We start from the raw sequence: 13,827 nt of genomic DNA, 5'->3' as shown, positions 1-13,827 counted from the left end.
TGGTGTCCTTAGGATGAATTCAGTGATGTCATCGATATTAAGGATCCAGATTTTACTTCTGCAGCTGAACGCAGGCAGAAACGCCTGGCTGCTGAGCTGGCCAAATTTGATCCTGATCATTATCTGTGAGTATTGAGTTTTTTGAGGATTAAATAATTTACTTGACATTTATTTATAAATTTTGAGTGTTTTTTTAACTATGTTAGGTATGTGCTTTTTGGATTCTGGAAATTAGCAAAGGCTTAAAGCCTTAATTGACAATCTGAATTAACTTACCACTGTAAAAACCTTTGCGATGTTTGTAGAATGTTGCTTCTTAGAAGTTCATTCTAGCAGAGAACATACTTCTTTGAGGTTTTTCTATCCAGGCTTAAAAATAGAACACTGAATCCAAACATAGTTGCACTTTTTAAAGTATGCTTTTTGTTATGATTAATGGTCTTTATGAATTTAAATCTACATTTTCTGCATTTCTTGGCTGATCTAGGATTTTCCTAACACTTTCACCCACTGCACCAGTATCTAGTTTCAAATTAATAAATAATTACTTTCTATAGTAGGGTATAAATAAAATCTAGTTGTAAGTTTTGTTGCATTTTATTCCCTACCTGCATTAATTGTGTCTTTAACCATAATGCATCTCTATGAGGCTTAAATTTGCCCAAGGGCCTTATTTAAGCCTATTTAATAAAAGGGTAATATTCAAATTGATCATCATTCCAACACACAAGATGGCTGCCCCCATGTAGTCAAAGATGGCCACCCCCATGTGGACACAAGATGGCCACCACAAGATGGTCAGCAGGGGAGGACAGTTGGGGGTGACCAGGCCTCCAGGGAAGGGCAGTTGGGAGGGACCAGGCCTGCAGGGGAGGGTAGTTGGGAGGGAACAGGCCTGCAGGGAGGGGCAACCAGGCTGGCAAGGGAGGGCAGTTAGGGTTGACCGGGCCAGCAGAGGAGGGCAGTTGGGGGCGACCAGGTCTGCAGGGGAGGACAGTTGTGGGGGACTCAGGCCTTCAGGGTAGGGCAGTTGGGGGGCACCGAGGCCTGCATGGGAGGGCAGTTGGGGGCGACCAGGCCTGCAGGGGAGGGCAGTTGTTGGCGACCAGCCCAGCAGAGGAGGGCAATTAGGGACTACCAGGCTGGTAAGGGAGGGCAGTTAGGGGTGACCAGGCCGGCAGGGGAGGGCAGTTAGGGGTGACCAGGCTGGCAGGGCACAGCAGTTAGGGTCAGTTGGGCTGGCAGGGTAGCATTTAGGCGTCGATCAGGCTGGCAGGGGTGTGGTTAAGGGGTGATCAGGCTGGCAGGCGGAAGTGGTTGGGGCAATCAGGCAGGCAAGCAGGCGAGCGGTTGGGAGCCAGCAGTCCTGGATTGTGAGAGGGATGTCCGACTACCCGTTTAGGCCTGATCCCACCAGGACTATGCAAGACTGGCCGGACATGCCCTGGAACATTCCCGCGGTCCCTCCCCAGCCCCGATCGTGCACCCGTGGGATACCTCGGCCTGGCCTGTGCCCATGCAGGTGTCTATTCTGTCTAATAAAAAAGTAGTATGCAAGTTAACCATCACTCCACTACACTCACAAGCCATGCCCACCAGCCAATCAGGAGCGAGTATGCAAATTATCCAAACTAAGATGGATGTGGCCACGGAGCAAGCAGGAGGCTTGGGTTTCCCTGGCGATGGAGGAAGCCAAGCTTCCTGGCCTGCTCTGGCCTCCACTCAAGGCTACAAAGTTTCAATTATAGGAGATAAATAAATCCCAACAAAAATGGCTGCGGCCACGGAGTAAGCAGGAGGCTTAGCTCTGCTCAAGGCTACAAAGTTTCAATGGTAGAAGATAAATAAATCCCAGATTCTAGGGCCTCTGCTTGGATCGCCAGGGGGCGTGGCTGGCCTGCAAACCACCACAGGCCCCTCGCCCAGGCCGCCCCACGCCCCAAGGGAACCCCCACCCTGATCCAGGACACCTTTCAGGGCAAATCAGCCAGCCCCCACCTGTGCAACAGGCCTCTATCCTATCTAATAAAAGAGTAATTTGCAAATTGACCATCACTCTAACACATAAGATGGCTACCCCTATGTGGTCAAAGATCCTGCCCCCATGTGGACACAAGATGGCCGCCACAAGATGGCCAGCAGGGAAGGGCAGTTGGGAGGGACCAGGCCTGCAAGGGAGGGCAGTTGGAGGTGATCAAGCCTGCAGGGGAAGGCAGTTAGGGGTGATCAGGCCGGCAGGGGAGTAAAGTTGTGGGCAATAAGGCTGGCAGGGAGCAGTTAGGCATCAATCAGGCTGGCAGTGGAGTGGTTAGGGGTGATCAGGAATGCAGGCAAGAAAGCAATTGGGAGCCAGCAGTCCTGGATTGTGAGAGGGATGTCCGACTGCCCATTTAGGTCCGATCCTTCCAGGATCCTACCGGGATTGATCCTAAATGGGCAGTCGGACATCCCTCTAGTGGTTTCAGATTGGAGACGGTGCAGGCTGAGCTGAGGGACACCCCCCCAGTGCACGAATTTCGTGCACCAGGCCTCTAGTCCTACCTTATAATCGAGAAACATGCAAATTGACCGCACCTCCGCTATGCCCATGATTGGGCCTGCGAGAGGCTGGGGGCGGGACTCCGGGTGGCTTATCCGGCAGTTGAGAAGACCAAGATGGCGGCGCCCAATCCTCTTAGTTCTGGGGGGTCCCTGGGGCGATCGCCACCCTGGGGGGGTGTGGCCGGGCGCTCCCGGGGTCCCAGGGTGATCGCCTCGCTGGGGGGGCGTGGCCGGGCCCAGCCAGCCACTCCTAGGGGTCCCGAGGGCCATCGCCACCCTGGGGGGGTGTGGCCGGGCCGAGCCAGGCACTCCCGAGGGTCCCGGGGGCGATCGCCACCCTGGGGGGGCGTGGCCTGGCCGAGCCAGACGCTCACCGGGGGTCCTGGGGGCGATCACCACGCTGGGGGGTGTGGCCGGGCCAAGCCAGCCATTCCCGGGGTCCCAGGGCGATCGCCACCCTGGGGGGCGTGGCTGGGCCGAGCCAAACACTCACCGGGTGTCCCGGGGCGATCGCCACCCTGGGGGGGCGTGGCCGGTCCGAGCCAGGCGCTCCCGGGGGTCCCAGGGGCGATCGCCACCCTGGGAGGGGGGGGCGTGGCAGGACTCTCCCAGCCCCTCCCAGGGTCCCTGGGAACATTGCAGGCATGTGGTTGCTGAGACCCAGACCAGGCCTCTGGCCACAGATTCATAGCTTCGGGGAGACCTAGGGCAGGGATCTGCCTCATCTGCAGAGAGACAGAGGTTCTGCAGTGCCCCCAAGACGTGGGTGGGCCCAGCCAGGGATCAAGGGGTATGGAAGGACTCCTGGCAGAGGAGCAAGGACCCTCACCCCTGAGGCGGGGGTTGAGGGGTGGAGCCACCTCAGTGAAGGGGTGCTGCACTGCAGGGTACTGGACTGACTGACGTGATTCAGAGAAGCTCCCAGTGCTAATGGGCCTCGCTCAGGAGGCCTTCACACTTCAGAGGCAGTGACTCCTGCTCCTGCCTTGACCCAAAAGCAAGCTCGCTACACCCTGCCCCATAGCAGAGTATGCTTAGGCAGTGAGTGGGAAGCCTTCCACCTGCTTCGGAGAAGGGGGGGCAGTAAAGAATGGGGGGAGAGGAAAGAATGTGGAGCATCCGCAATGAAGAGGTGCTTGAGAAAGAGGCTGGGAAGCCTGACTGGAAGGTTTGTTCTGTTTGCTGGGCCGCTGCCCCTTAGGAAGCGCAAAGAGCATGGCTCTGAGGGCTTCCTGTGTGCTGAGTCAAGTTCCACAGCCAACTGGAATTGGCCTCAGTTTCCTGGTCTGTAAAATGGATGAAGCGTGTCCCAGTGCCTTCAATGAGCTTTGATGGCCAATTGAGATACTATATAAAGAAAATGAGGGAAGAAGTGAGAAAGAAAAGGAAGGATGAGAAACACAAAAGAAAGACTAAAAGGAACCTGTAAACCCATTGTCACTTAAATAGGGAATATAGTCAGTAGTGTTGTAATGATGGTATGATGCCAGGTGGGTACTAGAAATATCGGGGAACACTTTGTAAAGTATATGATTGTCTAACCACTATTCTGTAACTAATGTAAAACCTGAAACCAATACAAAATAATGTTGAATGTAAAGAAACGAAAATTGGAGTGAAATTTTTATAAATTTCAAAGTTTAAATAAAAGCTGTAAAGGAAGGAAGGGGAGAATAAAAAGTGTTTTTCATTTTGCCACTTCATTAAAAAGACAGTTGTCTTTATATGGTGCTTTTATACTTTTCTAAGTCATTATCTCATTTTAATTTCCAGGCAACTTAAAGACAAGATAAGTATTCCCTCCACTATTCAAAGAAAGGAAATCTTGGTGTCTGGTCCTAATGATTCAATCGTCAAGCCCTTATTGTAAAGCAGGGTTAGTAAAATTTTCTGTGCAGGGTCATATCTATACTAATAAAAGCCTTGGGGGTGATCAGGCCAGCAGGAGAGGGTATTTGGGGGCAATCAGGCCCGCAGAGGAGCAGTTAGGGGGCAATCAGGCCAGCAAGGAAGCAGTTAGGGGGCAATCAGGCAGGTAGGTGAGCGGTTAGGAGCCAGCGGTCCCGGATTGTGAGAGGGATGTCCAACTGCAGGATTAGGCCCGATTCCACAGGATCGGGCCTAATCCTGCAGTTGGACATCCCCCGAGGGGTCCCATATTAGAGAGGGTGCAAGCTGGGCTGAGGGAAACCCTCCCCAGTGTACGAATTTCGTGCACCAGGCCTCTAGTATATATATAAAAGCCTAAGCGACCGTTCGACTGGTAGCTATGATGCACACTGACCACCAGGGGGCAGATGCGCAGCGCACAGGCATGGAAACATGGAACAGACTGATGAATCTCAGAGGGAAAGGGAGAGGAGGGAGGATAGAAATAGATTAACCAAAGATCTTATATGCATATTTAGCCCTGGTACATGGATTCCTGCACTAGTGGGCTCCCTTGGCGTAGCCTGCGGGGATCGGGCTGAAACTGGCAGTCCAACACCACTTGCCACTCCTGCTCATCCCGGCCCCCCTTCACCTGCTGCTGCCACCACTTGGTAGGCTCCCTGCTGCCCTGCTGCAGTCTCCGGGCTGCAGCGGCCAGCCGTGAGCCCTGTATCTGGCGCTTATTGGTCAACTGAGTGGCGCTCCCTCTGTGGTAGCACGCTGACCACCAGGGGGCAGCTCCTGCATTGAGTGTCTATCTCCCGGTGGTCAGTGCACATCATAATGACCGGTTGACTGGTCACTTGGTCACTTAGGCTTTTATATATATATAGAGTAGAGGCCCAAGGTCCCTTGGCCTGGCCTGTGGTGACAGGGCCGAATACAGCCTGGTGCACAGATTCGTGCACTGGTGGGGTTCCTCGGCCTGGCCTGTGGGGATTGGGCCGAAACCGGCAGTCCAACATCCTCTGAGGGGTCCCGGATTGCGAGAGGACGCAGGCCAGGCCGTGGAACCCCATTGGTGCACAATGGGGACTGGGGAGGAATGTGGGAGGTTGGCCACCTGGGCAGGGACTCCAGCCCGTCTAACTCTGTCCCGATCAGCCAGACCTCAGCAGCAAGTTCACCTACTGGGCAGAGCATCTTCACCTGGTGGTTAGTGCACGTCATAGCGACTGGTCAACTGTCTCCCCTCTGGTGGTCAGTGAACATCATAGCGAGCAGTTGAGCGACCTTACCATATCATTAGCATATTACGCTTTGATTGGTTGAATAGCCTACCAGTCGACCAGACACTTAGCATATTAATCTTTTATTATATCGGATTTTGAATAACAGTGATGACAGTGGACATCTTTGTCTTGTTCTTGACCTTAAAGAAAAAGCTTTCATTGTTTCACCATTCAGTATAATATTAGCTGAGGGTTTGTCATTGATGGCCTTCATTATGTGTACGTAATTTCCTTCTATACATGCACTCTTTTATTGAGTGTTTGAATCATGAATGGATGTTGTATCTTGTCAATTGCTTTTTCACTATCTGTTGATATGAGCATATAATTTTTATCTTTTATTTTGTTAATGTGCATTACATGGATCGATTTGTGTATACTGAAACATCCTTGTGCCCCTGATAGTATTTTGTTTAGGACTTTTGCCTCTGTATTCATCAGAGATATTGGTCTTTAATTTTCTTCCTGTTTGTGATCCTTGCCCAGGCTCACAAAATGGGTTAGTAGGTATTGCTGCTGCTTCAATTTTTTGGAAGAGTTTGAGAAGAATAGGTATTAAATCTTTCAATGCTTGGTAGAATTCACTAGTAAAGCCATCTGGTCCTGGACTTTTGCTTCCTGGAAGGTCTTTAATGGTTATTTTAATTTTCTCACTGTGACTGGTCTATTTAGATTTCCCAGGTCTTCATGATTTAGTCTAGGAAGGTTATATATTTCTACAAAGTTGTCCATTTCTTTAGGTTATTGAATTTGGCAGTGTTTAGCCTTTCATAGTATTCTTGTATAGTCCTTTGTATTCTGTGGTGTATGTTGTAACTTTGCCTCTTTCATTTCTGATATTGTTTGAGTCTATTCACTATTCTGATACTAGTGAATCTAGCCAGAGGTTTGCCAATTTTATTAATCTTTAAGAACCAGCTCTTTGTTGCATTAATTTTTTTCAATTGTCTTTTTGTTTTCTATTTTGTTTAATCCACTCCAATTTTTAATATGTCCTTCCTTCTACTGAATTGGGGCCTTGTTTTTTCTTTTTATAGTTCTTCAAAGTGAAACATTACATTGTTTATTTGAGATTTTTGTTGTTTCTTGAGGAAGGCCTGTAATGATACAAACTTCCCTCTTATTACTGCTTTTGCTGTAACCTCAGAATTTTGCTATGTCATATTGTTACTTTATATTTTCTGTATTTGTCTTTTGATAATTTATTTCTTCTTTGACCCAGTTTTTATTTAGTAGCATATGTTTTTCTTTAATCCTCACCCAAGAATATGCTTATTGATTTTAGAGAGAAGGGCCTGTTGGGGGGGGGGGGGGGGCGTGGGAAGGAAGAGGGGGAGAAAGACAGAAACATTGATTGATTGCCTTCTGTATGTGCCCCACCAGGGATTGAAAGTGCAACCTAGGTATGTGCCCTAATTGGGAATCGAGCCCATAATCTTTCCATATATGCGACAATACTCCAGCCAACTGAGCCACACTGACCAGGGCAGTAGCATGTTGTTTAATCTTCACCAATTTCTATTTTTCTCCCTTCAGTTTATTTCTAATTTGAAAGCATTGAGGTTGGAGATTGTGTGTGATATGATTTCAGTCTTCTGAGGATTGTTTTGTGTCCAACATATGGTCTATCCTTGAAAATATTCTATGTACATTAGAAGAGATTATATAACCTGGTTTTCTGGTATGGAAAACTCTTCAATTATCTCCAGTTGCTCTAGTGTATTATTTAAGGTCAATATTTCCTTATTTATTTTCTGTTAGAATGATCTATCCATTGTTGTGAATGGAATATATAAGTTCTCTACTGAAATTGTGTTTTTGTCAGTTTTTCCCTTTAGTTTAGTTAGTAATTGCTTTATATATTTAGGTGTTCAATATGTATATTGAAAAGTGTTGTCTTCTTGATTTATTATTCCTCCCTCTATAAAATGTTCATCTTTGTCTCTTCTTACCTTTTTTTATCTTGAAATCTATTTTTTAGATGTAAGTGTAGCTAGAGGCACTTTTCTTTGGCTGCCTTGGAGTATTTTGTTTTCCACCTCAGATAACTTTTTAAAAAATTTCTTTATTGATTAAGGTATCGCATATTTGTCCTCATCCCCCCCATTCCCATCCCAAACCCCTCCCCACACATGCCCCCACCCCCTGTTGTCCGTGACCACTGGTTAGGCTCATATGCATGCACACAAGTCCTTTGGTTGATCTCTCCTTATATCCCCACCTTCCCCTACCTTCCCTCTGAGGTCCGACAGTCCGATTGATGCCTCCCTGTTTCTGGGTCTGTTCTTGTTCATCAGTCTGTGTTGTTCATCATTTCCCCTAGATGAGTGAGATCATGTGCTACTAGAAATATACTTATAAGAACCGAAAATGAGACAAGCAATAATGGTTATGGTGAGAGGCAAATGAATCAGTCTGTAGTGAGTTTCTTTCTGGGCCAACAGTTCTTTTGAGTCCCAGTTTCTATGTCAAACAGTTCCTTATGTGCACATGTCAGCAATGATATTTCAGTTCTGGATAGTGGACAAATGGTGGTAATGCAGGTTCGACCCTCTCTGGTTTGGTCCTGGGCAACCTGCAGTGATGCACAGCTGCTGACTGCTAGTATGGCAAGGCGACGTCAGCGTCTTCCATCTCTGGACTGTTTCTCTTCTGTCTTCATGGCTGGAGCAGTCCTGTCCATTCCTCTCTGTTGCAGGAATCCACATGGTCTCTGAGTTGTTTTCTGAAAATATACAAACATATTCTCGACCAAAAGTTAATAAAGGAATATTTTCTATAAATTTGACTTGGGATCCTTTTTCATTGTTTGCTCAAACGATTTTCCTTTGGCTTGTTTTGACACCATGTATGTTTTACATGGATGTCTTGCTGTTAGCATTACAAATGAAAGTTAATTTTCTAAAGTACAAATTTTCTAGATGTAATTTACTGGCAGGATATTTTTGCTTACAAGATATTCTTCTACTATCCCCCCTTTTTTTAATTTAAATATTAGGAGGCTTTTGGAAATGTTATAATGTAGTCTTAATAGCTTTTAAATTTTAATTTTTTGCACTAAAATATGACTGCTTTAGGTTCATTACATGTTACATAATTTTACCATGAGATGAACTACCAATAAAAATTTTAGTTAACACTTTAGGAACAGCTTTTTGTCCGGTACAATTAATTTTTCTAGAATATTCGCTTGTTTCAACTAGCCAATTTAAATTAGCCTGAAAACTTGACTACTATTTTACTGTCAAATTTGTTACTCTAACAACAATCTTATTTTACCCTGTAAATATTAGTGGAAAGGATTATTTGCCTTCTTGAATAGGCCCTGAGCATTCCTGGTGCTAGGCTGGATTTAGATATCAAAAACCCCACTTCCCCACATCATGGGTATAAGACAACTCAAACAAGTCTTGTTGCAGTGAGAGGGCAGCTGCTGTCAGCCAAGTCTCTGTCTGTTACCTGAGTCCCGATTTGAGCTGGGCATGGGAAGCTAAGCAGCTATGGGGACAGGAGACCTCCCTCAGAAGGGGTGAGGGTTCAGGCTCCTGAAAAGTTGGGGGGTGAGGGTCTGTGCCCCACCTCTGTTGACCCCCAAGTTCTCTCCTGATGACCCCTCTGCAACTGTGCCTGTCTTAGGTTGTTCCTTCCCTGAGGAATCTTACCTGTCTCTGGCTAAACAGCCATCCTCTGGGGCCAACCAGGGTGATGTGAGGTTCAGTTCTATCTCCTTGGTAGCCTACGCCCCTGTGGCCTCCATGCCCAGCACCTGCCTTGGGATCCCCTCGCCTGCTGGTGGGGCCCCGGCATTGATCACATATCTTGTGGAAACCAGGTTTCTTCTCCAGGGAGGGCACAGCTCTCCCCACTGAGCGAGAGACAGATCCATGGTACCAGCCATCACGAGGCTTCAACCTCGGCATGAACAGAAAGCTCAGGCAACAGCTGTGGGCAATGGGATTGTGAGAAGAGGGTCCCTCTTGGCCAAAAGGGCAAGAGGGGCCAATATAGAATGCTCAAGTGCCTTCCCAAGGGAAGGGATTAAATCCTTACATGTCCTTTTTAAACTGCTACCAGACATTCAAAGAATTAGTTTGTAAGTTTGTTCGGGATAATTGTACATTATGCTGTTGTAATTCTAAAATATCGAGAGATGTGTTACCTTTGTCTCCAAGCACCAAAAAGATGATTTTTTATTGATACCCAAGGGAGCGAGGTACTACTATAGGTAATGAGAGTGATCCAAATCTGGGGAAAATTATAATGACAGTGTAGAATAATATCATGTAAGGATATTCTTTGCTCTAGGCCATGGCAATTCCCTTTCAAACTGGCTGTCCATTTCTTTTTGTATAGACAAGGTCTTAGCTACATTTTTATGCACCTCTCCCAGGGGCAAGTAGTGATAGTCCCTTCCTTTGGTGTCCACACAAGCCAGAAACCTCTCTTTAATTTTACACACAAAGGAGCAGTGGTTTGATTTTGTGTCATACAAGAGGGAAGCTGGGTGGAGACCCCTGTGTAATTATACTTCCTTGCCCCACCCATGGTCCTCCTTGATGACCAAGGTGTTTGGTATTATTGGTGACTACATTAGGCGGGGGATCAGCCCACGTAAGGGCTCTTCCGCATGAAGGGCCAGGAACATAAGTCCAAAATACTTCCCCATTTGTCCCAGGTAATATTACCGTACAGCTGATGACTGCTAGCATGGCAAGAAAGACGTTCTCGGGCTTTTTTGGGGTTCTGGTTACCTCACAATTTATTTTTTATTTTTATTATGATTATTATTATTTTTTTATATGTGTCCTTATCCCCCTATTACCCCCCATCCCCTGCTAATGCCCCACCCTACTTTTGTCTGTGTCCCTTGATTAGGATCATATGCATGCACACAAGTCCCTTGGTTGATCTCTCCCCCTTTCTCCCACCAACCCCCTCTTTCCCTGAGGTTTGAGGTTCCGATCGACGTTTCTCAGTCTCCGGATCTGTTCTTGTTCATCAGTCTATGCCGTTCATTATATTCACAAATGAGTGAGATCATGTGATATTTATCTTTCTCTGCCTGGCTTATTTCACTTAGCATAATGCTCTCCATCTCCATCCATGTTGTTGCAAATGGTAGGAGCTCCTTCTATTTTTACCGCAACATAGTATTCCATTGTGTAGTTGTACCACAGTTTTTTAATCCACTCATCTGCTGATGGGCACTTAGGCTGTTTCCAAATCTTGGCTATGGTGAATTGTGCTGCTATGAACATAGGGGTGCATATATCCTTTCTGATTCGTGTTTCTAGTTTCTTGGGATATATTCATAGGAGTGGGATTACTGGGTAAAATGGGAGTTCCATTTTTAGTTTCTTGAGGAAACTTCATACTGTTCTTTAAAGTGGCTGCACCAATCTGCATTCCCACCAGCAGTGCAAAAGAGTTCCTTTTTCTACCCATCCTCGCCAGTATTTGTCCTTTGTTGATTTGTTGATGATAGCCATTCTGACAGGTGTGAGATGGTACCACATTGTTGTTTTGATTTGCATCTATCTGTCTGATGATTAGTGACTTTGAGCATGTTTTCATATGTCTTTTGGCTTTCCTTCTTTCTTCTTTCGAAAAGTGTCTATTTAGATCAGTTGCCCATTTTTTGATTGGGTTATTTATCTTCTTTTTGTTAAGTTGTATGAGTTCTCTGTAAATGTTGGAGATTAAACACTTATCGTTGATATCATTGGCAAATATGTTCTCCCATGTAGTGGGCTTTCTTGTTGTTTTATTAATGGTTGTCTTTGCTGTACAAAAGCTTTTTATTTTGATGTAGCCCCATTTGTTTATTTTCTCTTTAGCTTCCATTGCCCTAGGAGCAGTATCAATGAAGAAGTTCTTTCAGCATATGTCTGAGATTTTGCTGCCTGTGGATTCCTCTAGTATTTTTATGGTTTCCAGTCTTATGTTTAAGTCCTTTATCCATTTTGAATTTATTTTTGTGTATGCTGAAAGTTGGTGGTCTAGTTTCATTTTTTTGCATGTATCTGTCCAATTTTTCCAACACCATTTGTTGAAGAGACTGTCTTGACTCCATTGTATGTTCATGCCTCCTTTGTCAAATATTAATTGGGCGTAGTGGTTTGACTCAATTTCTGGGTTCTCTATTCTATTCCATTGATCTATGTGTCTGTTTTTGTGCCAGTACCAGGCTGTTTTAAGAACAGTGGCTTTGTAATACAGCTTGAAATCTGGTATTGAGATCCCTCCTACTTTGTTCTTCTTTCTCAGGATTTCTGCAGCAATTCGCGGTCTTTTTTTTATTCCAGATGAATTTTTGGAGAGTTCGTTCTGGTCTGTGAAATATGCCGTTGGTATTTTAATGGGAAGTGCATTGAATTTATAGATTTCTTTGGGTAGTATGGACATTTTGATGATGTTGATTCTACCAGTCCATGAACATGGTATGTTCTTCCATCTGTTTATGGCTTCCTCTATCTCTTTTTTCAGTGTCGTGTAGTTTTCCACATATAGGTCTTTTACTTCCTTAGTTAAGGTTATTCCTAGGTATCTTAATTTTTTTGGTGTGATGGTAAATGGGATTGCTTTTATAGTCTCTCTTTCTGTAAGTTCATTATTGGTGTATAGAAATGCCATAGATTTCTTGGCATTAATTTTGTATCCTGCTACCTTGCTGAATTCATTTATTCAGTCTAATAATGTTTTGATGGAGTCTTTAGGGTTTTTTATGTACAGTATCATGTCGTCTGCGAATAAGGACAGTTTTACTTCTTCTTTTCCAATTTGGATGCCTTTTATTTCTTCTTCTTGTCTGATCACTATTGCTAGTCCTTTCGGTACTATGTTGAACAGGAGTGGTGAGAGTGGGCATCCCTGTCTTGTTCCTGATCTTAGGGGAAGTAGTTTTAGTTTTTGTCCTTTGAGTGTGATGTTGGCTGTAGGGTTATCATATATGGCTTTTATTATGTTCAGGTATGATCCTTCTATTCCCACCTTGTTGAGAGTTTTTATCAAGAAAGGGTGTTGGATTTTGTCAAATGCTTTTTCTGCATCAATTGATATGACTATATGATTTTTATCTCTCAATTTGTTTATGTGATGTATCACGTTTACTGATTTGCGAATATTGTACTTTCCTTGCCTTCCCGGGATAAATCCTACTTGGTCATGGTGTATGATCTTTCTGATGTACTGCTGGATCCGATTTACTAGAATTTTGTTGAGAATTTTGGTATCTATGTTCATGAGGGATACTGGCCTGTAATTCTCTTTTATTGTGTTGTCTTTATCTGGTTTTGGTATTAGGGTGATGCTGGCTTCATAGAAGGAGTTTGGAAGTTTTCCTTCCTCTTGAATATTTTGCAATAGTCTGAGGAGGATAGGTTTTAGTTCTTCCTTGAATGTTTGGTAAAGCTCCCCTGTGAACCTGTCTGGCCCCAGGCTTTGGTTTGCTGGAAGCTTTTTAATGACTGCTTCAATTTCTTCCATAGTTATCAGCCTATTGAGATTTTTAGAATCCTCCTGAGTAAGTTTTGGAAGGTTGTGTTTTTCTAGAAATGTGTCCATTTCCTCCAGGTTGTCTAGTGCGTTAGAATAGAGTTGATCATAGTATTTTTTTTAACAATCCTTTGTATTTTGGTGGGGTCTGTTGTTATTTCACCTCTTTCATTTTTTTGTTTATTTGGGTCCTCTCTCTTTGCTTCTTGGTGAGCCTGGCTAGAGGTTCATCAATGTTGTTCATCCTTTCAAAGAACGAGCTCTTGGTTTTGTTGATCTTTTGTATTGTTTTTTTTGGTCTCTATGTCATTCACTTCTGCTCTGATCTTTATTGTTTCCTTTCTTCTCCTCACTGTGGGTTTTTCTTGTTGCTCTCTTTCTAATTCTTTGAGTTGTTGAGTTAGATGATTTATTACCGTTTTTTCTTATTTTTTGAGGTAGGCCTGTAGAGCTAAAACTTCCCTCTCAGGACTGATTTCATTGTGTCCCATAGGATTTGCAATGTTGTGTTATTATTGTCATTAGTCTCCAGGATGTTTTTAATTTCTTATTTGATCTCATTGATAACCCAATCATTGTTTAGTAGCATGCTATTCAGCTTCCAAGTGTTTGTTTTTTTCTGAATGTT

The 13,827-nt window shown here is 44.8% G+C and overlaps 1 protein-coding gene across 3 annotated transcripts in view; it reads left to right on the top strand.

Annotated features, from left to right (window-relative positions):
* The window catches only part of SHQ1 (SHQ1, H/ACA ribonucleoprotein assembly factor), a 148,337-nt gene that overhangs the window by 36,211 nt on the left and 98,299 nt on the right, over nucleotides 1-13,827 (top strand). For all 3 annotated transcript variants that reach the window (XM_008154136.3, XM_054729489.1, XM_054729490.1), the window contains exon 5: nucleotides 13-125. In XM_008154136.3, coding sequence (XP_008152358.3) covers nucleotides 13-125 — 113 coding nt within the window. The remainder of the gene's footprint in view (nucleotides 1-12; nucleotides 126-13,827) is intronic.

The sequence above is a fragment of the Eptesicus fuscus genome, chromosome 18, assembly GCF_027574615.1.
Source record: "Eptesicus fuscus isolate TK198812 chromosome 18, DD_ASM_mEF_20220401, whole genome shotgun sequence".
Taxonomy (NCBI): Eukaryota; Metazoa; Chordata; class Mammalia; order Chiroptera; family Vespertilionidae; genus Eptesicus; species Eptesicus fuscus.
This window is presented reverse-complemented; position numbering and strand designations above follow the sequence as displayed.